Source organism: Aspergillus ruber (assembly GCF_000600275.1).
Source record: "Aspergillus ruber CBS 135680 unplaced genomic scaffold scaffold00011, whole genome shotgun sequence".
Lineage (NCBI taxonomy): Eukaryota > Fungi > Ascomycota > Eurotiomycetes > Eurotiales > Aspergillaceae > Aspergillus > Aspergillus ruber.
Window position 1 is genome coordinate 155265 of NW_024467307.1, and position 18381 is coordinate 173645.

The 18381-nt window shown below is 49.8% G+C and overlaps 3 protein-coding genes across 3 annotated transcripts; all 3 read left to right on the forward strand.

Moving 5' to 3' along the window:
- Positions 1-264: 264 nt before the first annotated feature.
- EURHEDRAFT_377158 (putative fermentation associated protein (Csf1)) lies at positions 265-10113 on the forward strand (the record flags this gene model as incomplete). The annotated part of the gene is made up of 3 exons (XM_040778933.1): positions 265-326; positions 380-415; positions 504-10113. 3 exons carry the CDS (start codon positions 265-267, stop codon positions 10111-10113), a joined length of 9708 nt encoding a protein of 3235 aa, XP_040639263.1.
- Positions 10114-10885: 772 nt separating this feature from the next.
- On the forward strand, positions 10886-13960 carry EURHEDRAFT_411854 (elongation factor 2). Its single transcript, XM_040781748.1, has 4 exons — positions 10886-11130; positions 11197-11270; positions 11350-13769; positions 13828-13960. The coding sequence occupies exons 1-4, from the start codon at positions 11123-11125 to the stop codon at positions 13843-13845; spliced, it is 2520 nt and encodes an 839-aa protein (XP_040639264.1). The 5' UTR covers positions 10886-11122; the 3' UTR covers positions 13846-13960.
- A 336-nt stretch (positions 13961-14296) lies between these two features.
- Positions 14297-17025, forward strand: EURHEDRAFT_477725 (CCCH zinc finger and RRM domain protein). Its single transcript, XM_040785441.1, has 5 exons — positions 14297-14584; positions 14685-14803; positions 14872-15501; positions 15561-16573; positions 16624-17025. Exons 1-5 carry the CDS (start codon positions 14520-14522, stop codon positions 16975-16977), a joined length of 2181 nt encoding a protein of 726 aa, XP_040639265.1. The 5' UTR covers positions 14297-14519; the 3' UTR covers positions 16978-17025.
- The last annotated feature ends 1356 nt before the right edge of the window (positions 17026-18381 follow it).

Here is an 18381-nt window from a genome sequence, read left to right on the forward strand (position 1 = left end):
GAAGAGGAGAGGTATCGATTACGAAACGGGGAGCTTCGAGATCCCCGTGACCGCCCAGGAAGGCATAGATTGACTGGCTCTCCTTCTCCCCCGCGAGAAAAAAAGAAGAGCTTTCCATACAGCCCTTTCTGCGAGAAATTGCGAAAAAAGAAAGACGATATTACGCACCTCGTGGAATGATATTTCTCTGAGAAACGGAGAGTGACTGGTCCCCGTTGGGTCGCGATGCGGCCGTCGACGGGCTGTCCCGAGGATAGTTAAGAAATGGCAAGCGATAGTACGAGCTTGACAACGTTGTCGTTGACTCCAGATCCGAGCTTCAACTGGTGAGACGGCGCTTGGTTATAGGGAAGGCAATAGAGCTGACTGATGGTGACAGGTTTTTCCTTCTCGAACTTATCGTATCCTGCCTCTTGTGAGTCCGCGGTTTTCGATTTAACACCATTCAAGAAAACCAACGCGCCGGAAGAAACAGATTGCTAACGATAACCTCGCTTATACAGGGTCCTGTTTTTCCTACTTTACTTCAACCGCCTTTTCGCAACGCTCCTATCGTACGGCATTCGCGCTTACACCTGGCATTATTACCGCGCCTATGTCGACATCCATGCGCTTCAGGTTTCTTTGCTCGGAGGGAGAGTCTTTTTCAAAGGCCTTCGATACCACGGGTCGAACGAGACTATCTTTATACACGGCGGGTTCATAACGTGGCACTATTGGAAGCACACCGTAAAGCGAACGGAATTATCGAACTTCAAGGGCACCGAGGCGCAAGCGGAAAACAGATGGGGAAGCTCTGCGCAGAAGGACGGGGACAGTGACGACCATGACACTGGACTAGGAGAGCAAGGGGGGGTGAAAAAAACAGACACACTACCTTGTCGGATCACCGCGAAGTTCTATGGTCTGGAATGGTTCATCTATAACAGGACTCCGGCATATGACAGCATCCTTGCCGGCTTCAACATTCCGACTGATGATGTTCCTTCAGCCCCTTCGCTCTTATCAGTCGTGCCACAGAACGAGCAACATGCGGAAAACGGTCCAGCCAGTTCTAAGGAAAAATCCAACGCGCCCAGCGCCTCATCACTATCCAGGTCTGAGCGGGACTGTAATGATGCTCCTGAAAATTCTCGCGGACATGGCTTAGATGACAATGAAAGAAGTGATACTGGGGGCGAAGCCGCTTCTAGTCAAGAGATAGGAGACTCTTTATCCAAATTGCTCCATCTTCTCCCCTTGAAACTGGTTTGCGACAAAGGCGCAATTGTTATGGGAAATCAACATACAACATCCGTTCTGACTACAACTTTCGATGGCGCTACAGGTTCAATCGAAGCTAGCGATGCTGGACCTTTGGACCTTTACCGACAGATATTCTCTTTTCAGTTTAGCCACCCGATCATTCAGATGCGACCTAATCCTGATTACAAGCAGAACCAGCTTGCGGCTGCGAAAATATTAAGCTCAGCTGAAGATGACCTCGGTGGAGTGAAGCGCAAAAGAGACACCATCTTTAACTACCAGCGTCAAAAGCGCAAAGTCTGGCATAGTGTTCGCGACCTAATTCCGTATTTTCAAAGGTCGGTAGAATCCTTCCATGTGCAAGACAAGAATGCGGATACACTGCCAAAAGGCCAACATGAGGCTCCTAGCGACTTTAGATGGGCCGGCCTTTCTCGCTACTTGGACGAAAGCAGCCAGGATGATCATGAAGAATGGAATGCTGTCGAATATGGTAGATTCTCCACCATTTTGGACACTCCCAGTATGGTAGTGAGCTATTTCTGGGATATTCCTGGCTGTGTTCCTCCATTACACGTCAGTCCAGCTTCCTCAGTACGAAGGTCTTCCCCAGACATCAATGGGGCTCCGCCTCCCGAATGGGGTATTGATGTCAAGATCGAAGGTGGCTCTATCAACTACGGGCCTTGGGCTGACCGGGAACGCGTTGGTTTACAAAACGTGTTTTTTCCAAATTTCTATCGAAGTTCCAACCCATCTCAACCGTTGACCGTGGGGGATCTGAGACGGAATTCTATTTTCAAATTTCGCATAGAACTTAGTGACGAGACAACTCTTCGCATCCCTACAAGGGAGCAGTCTAAGGACTGGCAATGGAAAGGTCGAGGAAATACAATCAAGGGAGTTTCGAAGGTGAGAGAACAGCAAAGGAGACAATCGGGGAACAAAGAAGGCGACATAGGTCACATCGGCCCAGATATTCGTCCCTTCGGGTGGCTTTCCCTACGGGTGGCTGGCAATTCTACGATCAGTTACACCATGGACATGGCTGGTACAAGTACAGAGTTTAATAACCAACTCGACTTGGACCTCCGGGAGTCACGTATGTCATCCAGTGTCAACCATGGGTTGTTATGGCAATGCCCCCAGCAGTTCGTTACCTGCGATCTTTCCACGCCACTGACCTGGAACGACCTTCGGACATGGAAGTTCGACATTGAGAGTCAAGATATGGAGCTTTTCCTGTTGCGAGACCACATATTCCTTCTCACGGACCTTGTTTCCGATTGGGGCTCTGGACCACCACAGGACTATCATACCTATGTACCGTTCATTTACAAGATGGGTCTTTCGTTTTCGAATGTCAAGTTATTTGTCAATGTCAACGACATGAACATCATAAGTAACCCCTCTGATCTGGAAGACAACCGTTTTCTGTTGATCAATGGTCGCGAGTTGAGGGCGGATGTCACGATCCCGCTCAACAAGTTCAAACCAGAGCAAAATGCAATCGGCTTCAGTGCCAATCTCAGAGATGGTTCTATTGACTTTCTGACACCGTTGTGGGACACATTTCATTCCTTTTTGCAGGATCAATCGACAGCTACCCTAGAGAGCCTATCTATTAATGGGAGTTACGACTACTATCTCGCCACTTCGTCCGAATTGACAGACACACTGTTACTGAATGTTGATGGATTCTCGCCCAAAATGTACTTGTTTGGGTTTTTAATTCGATATTTCATGACAGTCAAGGAAAACTATTTCGGGGAAGACATGCATTTCAAAACCCTGGAAGAATTTCAAGAGCTAGCATATGTCGAAAAGCCACCAAATTCACAACACGGGGTCAATTTAAATCGAAAATCAAACGACCTCGATGTGATTGTCCATGTCTCTGTGGATAGCCCTTGTGCTCTCCTTCCCGAGGGCATTTACGATCACTCGAAATGTGCGAGACTCACAGCTGCATCCCTAGAAGCGGACCTGAGGTTCACAAATTACTACATGGATTTGCACTTTACGCTTGCGCCTCTAAAGGCTGCTCTACAATTGTGTCAAGCAGAAGGTCCTCCTATCATATCTGAGCCTCAACTTTTTATCGAAGGTTTCACGGTCCATGGCCATCGACTATTCGGTTTGCCGCCTGCAGAACCAACATACGTTTGCAACTGGGATTTTGGCATAGGGCAAATAGTCGGTGAATGCTCTCCAGAATTCTTGAGTTGCTTGTTTGCTGGCCTGCAAGGCTTTGACATGACCTTTGATAACGAGGAAAACGCCCTTCCTCCACTAGTACCACTCGCTCTCTACGATGTGACTTTCTTGCGGGCCAAAGTTGACCAGATCCACGTGTCCGTACTTCTAGAGCAAACAGCGTTTATTCTCAGCTCGGGACCTCTAACAGTATCTTTCAATGATTGGGCTGACATGCTGTTCTCGAAACGTATGAAGCTCCTCCTCCCAGATCTTTCAATAGCTGCAGTTGACCGCAAGTCTGTTGCTCATGCCCCGAAACTATCGTCGATCACAGTTGCACCCTTGGCACTGTTCCAAGCGACCATAAAGCTGAGGATGGCTCAGCGAAATAGCGACATTGGCGAGGGCCGAAGGTTGCAACAAGAGCATATCAAGGCTCATGATAAAAGGACTCAGAGGACTCCATGGCTTCTGCTAGAATGGGAAAGCCTGGGGCCTAATTCGTCGTTTACAAACAGTGATTCAATGGAACCTCCTGCCATCGCTATACCTTCAATGCCGGAACCCATAGCGAAAGGGTACCGATTGGATTCATTATCTATGTCGTATCGTCCAGGGACCAGAAGCAACGCGAGCTCCAAAAGTTTTCTTGTCGACTACGATCACTCAAGTTTGAGGAGCGTCAGGAAGAGAAGGAACCAGGACACACCAAGCGTAGCTTCCAGACATATTATGGCCCAGGCGAAGGAATCGTCTGCTCATGGAGAAAATCAAGATTTGAGATACCCACCAAGAACAGCTGGGAGTGATAGAAACTCTGCGACTGGTGTCTTCAAGAGAGGAGCAACTCCAGCCACCTCGACAAAACCCCCTAGCTCGTGGGCTATGCCAGCCTTTTCACTCTACAAAGTTGCTTTTGATACATCGCAGCTTCCTACACGTCAAGTTACCAGTGAAGAAGATGGAAAAGAATCTGTGTCTGGAACAAATTTGGACCCTTTCTTCTCGCCGTTTGGAGGTGACAAGACAACCGACACAAGCCTTGCTTGTGAATTTCCTACTGGCGTGAGGGGACTCTGTACACCGGAATTTCTTCTTATGCTATCAGCGTTGACAAAAGAGTTACAACCAAAGCACCCCGCTGAGATCATTGATTCACTACAGAGAGAAGTCGTGTCCGATATTGTTGGGTACCTTAAAGCATTGAATAGGCCGAATAAGTCGACCAGCCTTGCGGTTAGGGTCCCGATAATACTATTCAAGCTTTCCAATGCTTCAGAAACGCCCAAGAATCTTTGGCCCAGTTTCTTGGATGAGTACAATGTCGAGATATCTAATCTGAAGACGGAATTCCGAACGAAAGTCGAACGGCAGAAAGGTGATCTTCTTTCTGGGGTCACGCAAAGTATCACTGTCCATGCGGCAGCGCAAACCCTTTCAGTCTCTATAAACGGTGACCGAACTGATGCATATCAGGAAAGAGCTGAACTGAGCTGCTTGCTACGCGACATGGATTTCTGGCTTGTGACAGCTCCTTCTGTGCGTTCACATTTGCAGATGCGAGGTTTCGATACAGTAACCTCGACGAAATCAGTGGAGCATCTTGCTTCTCTCGTTCATCGCACAATGACCATGCTTGATTCAGTAACGTCAGCATTTCAGCATAGCTCGTCATTAGAGGAAAAACGCTTGCGATTCCTTATTTATTCCATCTCTCAGGAAGCAGCTGGCATTGCGGATCCGGCATTCCTTACGCGTATTTCGTACGTCCTGCGAGTTGCACCCACACACTTCCGGCAGCATGATTCCTGGAAGATCATCTCCCGTATCCGGAATGTGTACAATCATCTTCCGTCAGACAAGCAACAGGCGCTCATCTCCCAATGTCTAGGCGATGACATTTCGCTGCCCGAGAATGCGAAATCGCTCATGTATTCGACTTTTGATCAATGGCGTGCATGGGACTTGGCTCACGTTGAGAAGAGTTATGTCATGCGAAAGATCTGGAATGACCTCGAGTCTACCCCCGGAGCCCCCCAAGAATCGACGTTTTTATCGCTGGCCGTGGGTATGTTCCGATTCTCTATTGACCCGGGGCCGAAAGAGAGTGATTTTATAGTCGAGAATATGACGACTACAATCTCCGTTGGTTCTCGAAAGGACGATTCCTCGAGAGTCGTGAGGTCGACGAACGTCGTTAATGTGGAATCCTACTGTTCTTCTTCCTCCGTCCATCTACGATGGGAGATTGTCGATCTTATCGAAGGAGTGTTGAAAGCCATTTCATCTGTTACATTCGAGTCGGCCCCATCTGTCGAACCTCCAAGTGACAAGTCGGAGAAAGAGACCGAGCTTCATATTGTTCTTGGCGCTGATGCTGGCTCCGTGATACTTGATGGTATAAACATCGAGCTAGCGTTGATCGGAAAATCGCTGAGAGCTTCAGTGGCCCAATCGCAAAGCCAAAATAAGAGTGACCTGTGTCTGCTCCTTAGTGCGGAGGCCGGTTCAACCGAAATCTCGAGCCGGTCCACTTCCCTTATGCTATGGACGATTGCCAACCCATACGTATACTGCTCACTCATGTCTGAAGAAACTGAAGCCGAAGTCAGTAACGAGTTGAAGATAGCTGGGTCATGCAAGAGGCTGCGATATGATATGCGACAGGACCCGGTGAATCTAGCTCATGCGGCCGACAGGATTATTGAGGACGAGGTCCGCCATATTCATCGGATTGTGACAGAAGTCAATCTCCCGTCAAGCGATTTGAAGAAAGAAGCGGAGTTCAAGAAATCAGGACTCAATAGGTTGCAAGTTGCACTGTTTCTGGATGACTATCAACTCAGCTTTCGTCTCTTGCCGTCGTTGGTTTACACAATATCTGGGGAAGTGGCGCGGACGTCTGTCATGCCTTCAGATCATTCGAAGATGGAGGTAGACTTCGATTTAAAGAAGAACTCCCATATATTCTCGTCAAGCGACGGGGACGATATATTATCGGTCCTGGAAATACCCCCGATCAATGGCAGGATTGTGGCGAACATGTCACCGGAGCGCACTGAAGTGGAAGCAGACGTTACGATTGAGCTCATCTATTTGGAAGCAAGTGCGGTGCGGAGTCTCTTGAGTGCTTTGTCTGGGCCCGAAATGTCTCATTTAGTGTCCGATGTCAAGCAAAACGTGGAAATACTACAGGGACACCTACACAATATCCTTTCTCTTAATAAATCACCCGTGGAACACAACGAGCCGTCCACTGCCCCCGAGATCCTCTACAAGGCTCGTTTGACAATGGCTGGAACAAAAATACATGCCACAGCACCGGGTCTGAATGGAAAGGGCTATTCTGCAGACATGGATTTCAGTCTTGGTATGATGCGCATGCGCCTAGACAATGGCTTTGAAAATGGTTATCCGATCGAATACCCGGAATTCCGTGTCGATGCGTCTCAGATAAGACTCGATCTGCGAAAGCAGGAAGAATCGGGAAGCTGCTCTTATGGTAGCTTTGCTATTGGTACTAGGCTTGTGGGGACCTCAGTTCAACACGAGAATGGAGAGACCATGCGGGCTTATCATCTGGATAGCAAGAATTTCGATGTTGAACTTTATCCCCAGACAGCCGTGCTCGTGGTTGACATCGCTGCCCATCTTCAAGAGCGCATCAAGACCCTAGACTTGTCTCATGAGGTTGAGCGTTTCAAAAAGCTGCGGCGGCGTGGCCAGACGGAGAGCAAGACCAAAATTCCAGAAATCCCCGGGATCCAAGTGAACGACGAACCCGAGTCTGACGCGCAAGTGTTCTTCAATGCGATCTACACGCTTGATTTCTACAATATTCAAATTGGATGGAACATGACCAGCGTATTGTCAACTAAATCAGGTCGCCGGCCCGATGACCTGGTCTTTTCTATCAAACGTGTCGAGCTTTCGAATAAGAAAAAGAACGCAGCCAAGCTTCGAATTGAAGACATGCAGCTTCAGATGGTGCCAGCTGGAATTGACAGGCGAAAGCGATCACTTACCTCAGCGCTACTGCCTGAGCTGGTCTTCAACGTGGCATATTCTTCGAGAGGCAAAGAGGTTCGCCTTGCGTTCCAGGCAGCTGGAAAATCATTGGACTTGCGAGCCACGTCTGATTTCATTATTCCGGCTAGCATGATAAGAGACACTATTGCGTCTGCCGCCCAGACATTGCGTGATGCCAATTCCGTTTTGGTCAAGCCGTCTGCAGACAGCCCAGAAAGTCCAGTCAGCCCAGAAAGCCCAGACAATAATGAGAACACCACGCAACGGAAGCTTTTCGGAAACAGGCGACTGCGGTCCGTGTTAGTCGATGTTGACTTTGCCGGAGCTATTGTCTCTCTGCAAGGCAGACATCTGGATGATCAGCAGACAATGCTGACAGCCACAATCAAGGGGAGCCGCTTATCGGAGGGCAAGTACGGCCAGTATGTTCAAGGAGATCCAGCAGCCACTGCCACGTTGCGAGCTCCGGGGGTGGCACTGAAAGTTCAATTCGACGACAACGGCTTGGATGATCCAACCTTGAATGCAGAGTTGAAGGTTGACGCATCCACTAACATTCTGTACCCGACGTTGGTGCCGCTGATAAAACAAATGACAGCTACTGTCAAGGAGCTTGTGGGAGAGCACGAACGACCTAGAAGGCCATCTACCACTGCGAGGCTGCAACCGCAGAAACTTATGCAAGAAACGACTCTGAACAGCAGAGATCCCGACACGATTCTTGGGCGGTGCAGAGTCAACATGGGCCTCCTGATCTGCAAGCAAGAATTCAGCTTAAGTTGCCAACCCATCGCTCGAGTTGCGGCTACGGCAAGATTCAACAGCGTTTACGTGACGATTAATACCGTTCAATCCGACGAACAAGGACGGTTCCTCGCGCTTTTGGTGGCGTTCAACTCCTTGGAAGCCTCTGTCAAACACGTATATTCGAACGACTCAACTGCGAGCTTCCAGGTAAAGTCCATTATCGTATCGCTTATGAATAGCAAACACGTCAGCAACACGAAGGGCATTTCCGCCATGCTCAAGCTCAGCCCGGTCAAGGTGGCGCTCAGTGCAAAGCAGGTTCAAGATCTCTTGCTTTTCCGCGAAATTTGGGTTCCGTCAAGTGATGAATTTGATTCTCAACCCACGTTCCAGTCACAGGAAACGGAAACCCAGACTTATATTGTCCAAAGGTATCAGCAGGTCGCTTCGACTTCTGCATTCCCGTGGAACACTGCTATCGCGGTGGAAAAATTGGAGATACAACTTGACCTGGGATCTACGCTAGGCAAAGCACAGTTTGCCATCGACGACATGTGGCTATCATCGAAGAAAAATTCTGAACGAGAGCAAACGCTGTGTGTCAACTTTGACACCATAAGAATAAATAGCAAAGGCAGGATGAGCGGACTGGTGGAGCTTCGCACACTCAAAGTTCGCACCTCGATCCAGTGGCCGGATGAGGCAGCACCGGACTCAAACAAAACACCACTCATTCAGGCTTCCATCTCTTTCAGACAGTTACAGGCCAAAGCTTCGTTTGATTACCAGCCTTTCCTCGCGGTTAAGATTGCCATGTTCAACTTCTTGATGTACAACGTCCGGGGAGCGTCTGGCTCATCGAAAGAACGACTCTTCAGTATTCTGGAAGGAGATCAGCTGCAGGTTTATTGCACGACGCTGACTGCGTCGCAGTCTCTGGCGCTATTTCAGGCCTGGCAGAGGTTGGTTCAAGACAAGCAAGCGGCGTACGAGGCTTCTCTGAGGGAAGTTGAACGGTATCTCCGAAGGAGGTCTTCAGTGGTTGCTGAAAAGGTGGATCTCGAGGCTAGGGAGCCTACCAAATCCGAAGAGGACACCGAGAAAGCACCTATTTCGTTGCAGACAGGTGTTGTTGTTACTATAAATTCTGTCTACATTGGCGCCTTCCCGAGCTCCTTCTTTGACAATCAGATCCTGAAGTTGGAAGCGCACCGTGCGCAAGCACATTTCGACGTATCGCTGGAAGAGGGCAGAATCCATAGTACGTTAGGGCTTACCTTGGGACAGCTTGACGTGGCGCTCTCGGGCATCGGCCGGCCCGCCTACATCGACATCGAAGAGTTGTCCGTCAACGACATCGATCGGCGCGCTAACGACGCCCGTGGGGGAACAATTCTCAAAGTTCCGCAGCTGGTCGCCAGCATGGAGACCTGGCAAGTCCCCGGACTCCCCCAGATCGACTATGTCTTCCGCAGCACATTCGAAGGCAAAGTAGACGTTGGGTGGAACTATTCTCGCATTAGCTTTATCCGAGACATGTGGGAATCGCACTCCCGTGCGCTGGCATCGCGACTTGGCAAGCCACTGCCGCCATCCGCGGTGCGCATTGAAGGCGGCCCGGGCTCCGAAGGGGCTGGAGACAAGCATGAACAAGAGAAGATCACGGCAGTTGTCAACATGCCTCAGTCGAAGTATACATATGTACCCCTGAAGGTGCCCGTGATTGACACGCCCCAGCTGCGTGACATGGGTGAAGCCACCCCACCGTTAGAGTGGATTGGGCTTCAGCGGGACAAGCTGCCCAACATCACACATCAAATCATTATTGTGACTTTACTGGAGATTGCCAAGGAAGTGGAGGATGCATACGCGAAGATCTTGGGGTCCTCCTAAAGTGCTCTGTATTATTGTTGAACCGGGAGCTGGCACAAGGTTGCTTAGTTTCGTTGATTTCCCGGATAAGCTGCGGCTCTGCATTATAGATGGCGTTTGGTACTTTGTTTGATTTGATTGTTTCTATATTATTCTGCTGTATACAGTTTAATCACAGTGTAATTTATTCTTCTACAAGACCTCTTACCGTTCAGGTGTCTCAAGGTGTCAGATGATGTTCGTTGATATAATGATTATTCAGCCACCGTTAAATCCTAACTCCGCAGTCCAATTGACTGGGCGGTGAAGCGTAGGATGCTACACAGAGCTCTCTGATTGGCTATTCTCCGCCTTGAATGACGGTCGAAAATTTTTTCTGGTTGAATTTTTCCAAGTTTTAGATAGATCCCAACCAATCAGAGCGAAGAGGGCAGGGCTATGCGTATCATTCTTGTTACCAGAAGCCTTCATTATCCGCAGTAGCTGTGTAATGGTACCACGCGGATACCACGGATAAATTACTATGAGTAGAACAAGCAGAGATGAGTATGTACTCCGATAGTCGAATAGTAATGATACCGATATTCGCATAGCCTGAGTTATGATACGGCCAGGCAGCTCAACCTAGCATCATTGACCTACTCCGGACTATAGGCGGATGCCCAAATAGGAAACCGAGGGGTAGACGGCAATACGGGAAATGACGAAGGGCGCAAAAAAAAAAAAAAACGCACAATACCGCGCTTACATATATGGCGTATTATTTCATCTAGGCCCCACCTCTCGCTTTCGGCCTGGTCTCCCACCACCACCACCTTCTCTCTCTCCTCTCCTCTTTTCCCTTCCTCCTCTTCCCTCTCCCTTCCCTTCCTCACCTTCCCCGTGAAGCCATCAAGCCTTTTGTGTGCACATAGGCCTCTATATAGGTCGAGCTAGTCCTCGATCCTGACCCTTTGTGTGCGGTTTTTCCTTTATTTATTCTTACACAACCCCGCCTCTAGGGCTCTTTTGAGGAAAAAAATCAGCCAAGATGGTTAAGTAAGTTGCAGCTCATCCAAAAAATTCGGGAGAGGAGAGTAGCTTTGCTAACAATGTTCTCTATAGCTTCACTATCGAAGAGATCCGGGGCCTTATGGACCGGCCGGCCAACATCCGTAACATGTCCGTCATTGCTCACGGTATGCTCTATATAATCCTACCAACGACAACGAGGTGCTTAAGAGGTAGAATGCTAATGTGTTTGTCGCTGAATAATAGTCGACCACGGAAAGTCCACCCTCTCCGACTCGCTGGTCCAGCGTGCCGGTATTATCTCGGCTGCTAAGGCTGGTGAGGCTCGTTTCATGGATACTCGTCCTGACGAGCAGGATCGGTGTATCACCATCAAGTCTACTGCCATCTCCCTTTACGCCCAGTTCCCCGATGAGGAGGACCTTAAGGAAATCCCCCAGAAGGTCGATGGTTCTGAGTTCTTGATCAACTTGATCGATTCTCCCGGTCACGTTGACTTCTCGTCTGAGGTCACTGCTGCCCTCCGTGTCACTGACGGTGCCCTTGTCGTTGTCGACTGTGTCTCTGGTGTCTGTGTGCAGACCGAGACTGTCCTGCGTCAGGCCCTGACTGAGCGTATCAAGCCCGTCCTTGTCATCAACAAGGTCGACCGTGCTCTTCTCGAGCTTCAGCAGTCCAAGGAGGACCTGTACCAGTCCTTCTCTCGTACCATCGAGTCCGTCAACGTCATCATCTCCACCTACTTCGACAAGACCCTCGGTGATGTCCAGGTCTACCCCGAGAGGGGTACCGTTGCTTTCGGTTCCGGTCTCCACGGCTGGGCTTTCACTGTCCGCCAGTTCGCCGTTAAGTACGCTAAGAAGTTCGGTGTCGACCGCAAGAAGATGCTTGAGCGTCTCTGGGGTGACAACTACTTCAACCCCAAGACCAAGAAGTGGTCCAACACCTCTCAGGGTGGTGAGCGTTCCTTCAACCAGTTCATCTTGGACCCCATCTTCAAGATCTTCGCCGCTGTCAACAACAACAAGCGTGAGGAGATCAACACTCTCGTCGAGAAGCTCGAGGTTAAGCTTGCCAACGACGAGAAGGACCTCGAGGGCAAGGCTCTCCTCAAGGTCATCATGCGCAAGTTCCTGCCTGCTGCCGATGCTATGCTGGAAATGATCTGTATCCACCTTCCTTCGCCCGTCACCGCCCAGAAGTACCGTATGGAGACTCTGTACGAGGGTCCCCAGGACGACGAGTGCGCCCTTGGTATCCGTGACTGTGACCCCAAGGCTCCTCTCATGCTTTACGTCTCCAAGATGGTTCCCACCTCTGACAAGGGTCGTTTCTACGCTTTCGGTCGTGTCTACTCGGGTACTGTCCGCTCTGGTCTGAAGGTCCGTATCCAGGGTCCTAACTACGTCCCTGGCAAGAAGGAGGACCTCTTCATCAAGAACATCCAGCGTACCATTCTGATGATGGGTCGTTTCGTCGAGCCCATTGAGGATGTTCCTTCTGGTAACATCGTCGGTCTGGTTGGTGTTGACCAGTTCTTGCTCAAGTCTGGTACCCTCTCCACCTCTGAGACTGCCCACAACCTCAAGGTCATGAAGTTCTCCGTCTCTCCCGTCGTCCAGCGTTCTGTTGAGGTTAAGAACGCCCAAGATCTGCCTAAGCTGGTCGAAGGTCTCAAGCGTCTGTCCAAGTCCGACCCTTGTGTCCTGACTTTCATCTCCGAGTCTGGCCAGCACGTTGTTGCTGGTGCTGGTGAGCTGCACCTTGAGATTTGCTTGAAGGATCTCGAGGAGGACCACGCTGGTATTCCCCTCCGTATCTCCGACCCTGTCGTCCCCTACCGTGAGACTGTTACCGCCGAGTCCAGCATGACTGCCCTCTCCAAGTCGCCCAACAAGCACAACCGTCTGTATCTCACTGCTCAGCCCCTTGGTGAGGAGCTCTCGCTCGCCATCGAGAACGGCAAGATCACTCCCCGTGACGACTTCAAGGCCCGTGCCCGTCTCATGGCCGACGAGTACGAGTGGGATGTCACCGACGCCCGTAAGATCTGGTGTTTCGGTCCCGACACCAACGGTGCCAACCTGCTCATTGACCAGACCAAGGCCGTCCAGTACCTCAACGAAATCAAGGACTCTGTCGTCTCTGGTTTCCAATGGGCTACCCGTGAGGGTCCCGTTGCTGAGGAGCCCATGCGTGCCATTCGCTTCAACATCCTTGATGTGACCCTGCACGCCGATGCTATCCACCGTGGTGGTGGTCAGATCATCCCCACTGCTCGTCGTGCCTTGTACGCCGCGGCCATGCTTGCCGACCCCGCTATCCTCGAGCCCATCTTCAACGTCGAGATCCAGGTTCCCGAGCAGGCCATGGGTGGTATCTACGGTGTCCTTACCCGCCGTCGTGGTCACGTCTACACCGAGGAGCAGCGTCCCGGTACTCCTCTGTTCAACGTCAAGGCCTACCTGCCCGTCAACGAGTCCTTCGGTTTCCCCTCCGACCTCCGTGCCGCCACTGGTGGTCAAGCCTTCCCCCAGTCTGTCTTCGACCACTGGGAGGTTCTCCCTGGTGGATCTCCTCTTGACCCCAACACCAAGCCTGGTCAAGTCGTTACTGAGATGCGTAAGCGCAAGGGTGTCAAGGAGCAGGTCCCTGGTTACGAGAACGTAAGTCTTATTTTACTCTCTTTTTATTATGAAATTGTGCTAACTCTTTTCTCTACAGTACTACGACAAGCTGTAAAATTGTTCAATGCACGCTGGATAGGCCATCCATTATCGATTGGATGCCTATGTTTATGAGAATGACGACCGCGATACATTGTTAAAAGCAAAAAATTCCTTTTCATTTCTCTACCAAAACAGCAGTACGACTTGTCGTATGTGGATTTCTTTTCCGAATAGAAACCAGGTGTATCTGCATTTGCTATGGTTTTATTGTTTATGTTTATGACTTGAGGGTTTCGTTTACATAGTTGATCTGGTTTCCTTTTTGTTTTCAATTTTCTTTAAATATTTCTGGACAAAATATTGAATACAGTCCACTTCAATATTCAAGCATTCCCATCCGTAGTATTACTAGTGAGCGACAATCGTAGTAAATATGCTTTGTGCTAGATAGTAGGTCACGTGACCGGACATCATCCGCGCTCGCGTCCAGCTCCGGCATTGAGACCGCAAAAGAAAGCTCTTCTCAGTTTTCATTCCGTCCATTCCCCCAACGTCATGAATTGAGGGTCGATTCTTGTCTTATATTACCACAGATATCCCCCAATTGTACCTTTGCACTTTACAACTTGCGATTACGCTACCAGCGTCCCGTTCAAGCTCTGAACAACAGCTTTTACAAAATCGGATTAACCTCACGGCCCCCGGGAAACGGCAGACGTCACGCTTAGCTCCCCTACGTACAATACCATGCAGTTCTCCGAAGAAGAAGCATCGGATGTGAAGAAGTGGGTGGTGAAGAAGTTGGAGGACATGTAAGAGCCCTTTGTGTGCCCAGAGCAGGCTCGTTTAGCTACGCACCACACGTGGAAAAGATATTTCGGAGTACTAATTTTGTTGTCTTTGGGACGACAGATCGGATGCTGATTCGGATGTGCTTGCGGATTATGTGCTCGCGTTGATTCGCTCCGATGCGCCGGATGATGAAATTAGGAAGGCGTCTGTGGAAAACTTGGAGGATTTCTTGAGAGAGCGTTAGTGGGCCGCAGAGCTTCACAGGTATACCTAAAGACTTTTGACTGATCATTTGGGGCTTATCTAGACACAAACTCATTTGTCGACGAACTCTTCTCTACCTTTGGACCCAAAGAGCAGGCCCCGCCGGTCGTTTCGCAGGAACAGCAACTCCCACAGGGTATTCCTGCACAGCAACCTCTTCCATTTGATGCGCCGTCTGGTCCTGCGAATGCGCCATTTAGTTCGCCTATGGGCGCGTACCAGCAGGACGGCGCGAACTACAATCGCAAGCGCAGCTACAATGAGGGTTTCCAGGACCAAGAGCAGCAGGAGGATGTGCCCTACAACCGGATCTTCAAGGCCCCTCGTCGGGGGCGCGGAGGTGGTCGAGGAGATTGGATGGGAAGAGACAATCGTCAGGCTCCTGGTCAGTTCCCTCCAGCACCAGCTGGTGGATTTCCGGTTATGCCTCCGGCGTTCCCTGGGTTTGATCAGAATGATCCTATGGCAGCGATGATGGCTCTTCAGGGTATGGGATTCCCTCAGATGCCTGGGATGCCTCCGATGCCTATGGCTCCTGGGGCTCCCGGGGCTCCCGGTCAGCAGCAGCCGCAGGTTCCCAAGAGCTCAGAACGGTGCCCATTTTATGAAACGCAAGGTATCTGCTACTTGGGAAATACATGTCCGTATCAGCATGATACTCCGCGGGAAGATGGTGAGTTTTGGATCTTCAATTCATTGGTTCGCCGAAGCAGCTATTAATGCGATAAATAGAATATGACCCGAAGTCGTCTAATATCATGATGGATGCCGAGCGCCAGGGACCGAATGGCCCTATGCGCGGTAGCGACAGAGGTCGTGGTCGCGGCCGTGGTGACCGCGGCGGTTTCGGTGGCAGAGGCCGTCGCTCCGAGTTCTCTTCGGCTGGTCCTAACGAGGACACTACGGTTGCGACCATCGTTGTCGAGCAAATCCCCGATGATAAGCTCAACGAAGAGTCGGTGCGCGAATTTTTTTCACAGTTTGGTGAAATCGTAGAGATTTCATTACAGACACACAGGAAGCTTGCGTTGGTCACCTACGATGGTCATGCTTCTGCCAAACGAGCGTGGTCAAGCCCGAAGGTCATCTTCGACAATAGATTCGTCAAGGTCTATTGGTATCGACCCAAGCCTGAGCGGAACAATGAGCAACGTCCGGGTGAAGCGCCCGAAGTCCCAACATTCGACCCAGAGGAGTTCCAGAGACAACAGGAAGAAGCACAAAAGGCACATGATGAGAAGATGCAGAAGCGCAAAGAGACAGAAGAAGCCAAGCAAGCACTCGAGCAACAGCGTGACGAGTTGCTCAAGAAACAACAAGAAGAAAAAGACCGACTCCTCCAAAGACTCAAGGGAAAGGCCGGCAGCAACGGCGCCGGCGATGAAGAAAGCAAAGACGAGCCCATGGCCGACGAGAACGTTAGCGAACAGACCAAACAGCTCCGCGCGCAACTAGCATCCCTCGAAGCCGAAGCACAGACTCTCGGAATCGACCCAAGCCAGGAAGGCGGATCGTCGTTTGGATATCGCGGTCGTGGACGGGGTTTCCCGGGATTCCGCGGCCGGGGAGGCTTTCCGCCGCGCGGTCGTGGATACGATCCATCGTTCCGGGGTGGATTCCGTGGCAGAGGAGCGTTCCGTGGACGCGGTGGTGGTGTTCTTCGTCTCGATAACAGGCCTAGACGGGTTGCTGTTTCGGGAATCGATAATTCTGAGAAGGATGAAGCTTTCCGGCAATATCTTATTGTAAGTTATTCTCCTCACATTCAAGCAGAACAAGTCATTAACGAATCTAGGGCCTTGGCGAATACGAATCTGTCGAACCCAACCCCGACCAACCCCATTCTCTTATCGTAACCTTCAAAGAACGCTACCAAGCCGAAAAACTCATGTTCAGCTCCTGGACCATTCCATCTGTCGGCGAAGTCCAACTCTCCTGGCTCCCCAACCTCCCTATCACAGCACCATCTTCTACACCCGCAACACCGGGTCAGGATATCGATGCGACGAAGGTTGGTGTTGATGACGATGATACAAACGCCATGGCTATGGATACTACGATGACGAACGAGCCTGAGCAACGAAAGGATGGCGGCCATGATGTTGATTATGATGTTGCTGAGATGGATGATAACTGGGGTGCTGAATGAGATGGTGATATTGCAGATATGGAAAAATTGAAGATATGTACTCTCTCTTTTTTTTTTTTTTTTTTTTTTTTTTTTTTTTTTTTTTGTACACACTGTATAAATATGAGACTCTAGGTGTTTGTTGGTTAAAGTGCTTTCTTTGGGTCATCGTCATAGCTTCTGCTATTTATTAGTCCTTAATGTCTATGCATAGTGAGAATATGCTGTGGTTTCGCATGAAGACCGAGTGCGGACCGAGCTCTAGTGGACGAATGACTTCCAAATTCGCAACTACATTCGACAGATAAATCCTCTGGCATATTCAAAGAATATAAAAAAGATTGAACCAGTCGGGACCGGCGCATAGCCCACTAGATAATCTTTTCTGGTTGCCATATCCTATATCGTGGCCATGTAGTATAAAACTTGCCAACGATACAATATGCATGAGCATCCATTTTCCACACAGCCCCAAGGGTAATCTAGCCCATTTGACGTCCCTTTTCGTCGAGGCGAGCGTCTTTTGTTTTGATGCCACTGATGATCCAATAGATTCGTATGGCAAGGCACACGGTCTATCTAAGCTGTCGCGTTTCCGTAAAACAGTCTACAAGTCTCTCCGTCCTTGATTAAGCTCGCTTCTGAATCTCCCGGTCAACTGGGATCCTTCCATTGAATGTTATCCATTCCCTTGTGGTTCTGTTTGTCATATGGGCTTGTTTCCTTGCTCAGTCTTACCTGTTAAGCCATCACTATCCCAGTTGCAAGTTGTTGTAACAGTGTCGGATAAGCCTGTACTTGCTGACAATCGGCCTACCCTGGAGTACCACTCGTGATGCCTCAACTCCCCAAACTTATCTAAATAGCATAGTTGGGAATTGGCATCCGTCCGTAGCCATATGTTTGGCCTGGAAATATAAAAACGGCCCTCAAATTCCAGCCGTCGCTCCAGATGGCTGCTCCACTTGAACATAAGTTTGCCGAGAACTCACAGTTGAGTCTAGTTTTGTGTCCCAGACCAAATGGACTTCCCCTCAATATCTTCATCTGCTGGCATAAGTTTTGGATACTGAAGCAATGGTCCCAAAGGGAAAGCGTACCTTGAGCGCCAGCTTCGTCTTGATTTTGACCTTTCTACCTCAACCGCTGGGATCTTGATGTCTGTATCTCCATGGTCCAGAGAAGAAACAGTACCATCTTCATTCAAATGCCTGGTTCTGTCATGCGCTCGGTAGCTAGTAGATATTGACGAAGTATATTCCTATCTAAATAACTAAGCCATCGACGAAAATATCGAATTTGGAGAAAGGAAAGAAAAGAGACCTATCTAGAGAATGAAGGGGGTCTTTATAACTACTGTACGACAAGGTTCTATCCATGTCGGTGCCGTTTGCCATTATTAGCCGTATACGCAGCGTTGAGCAG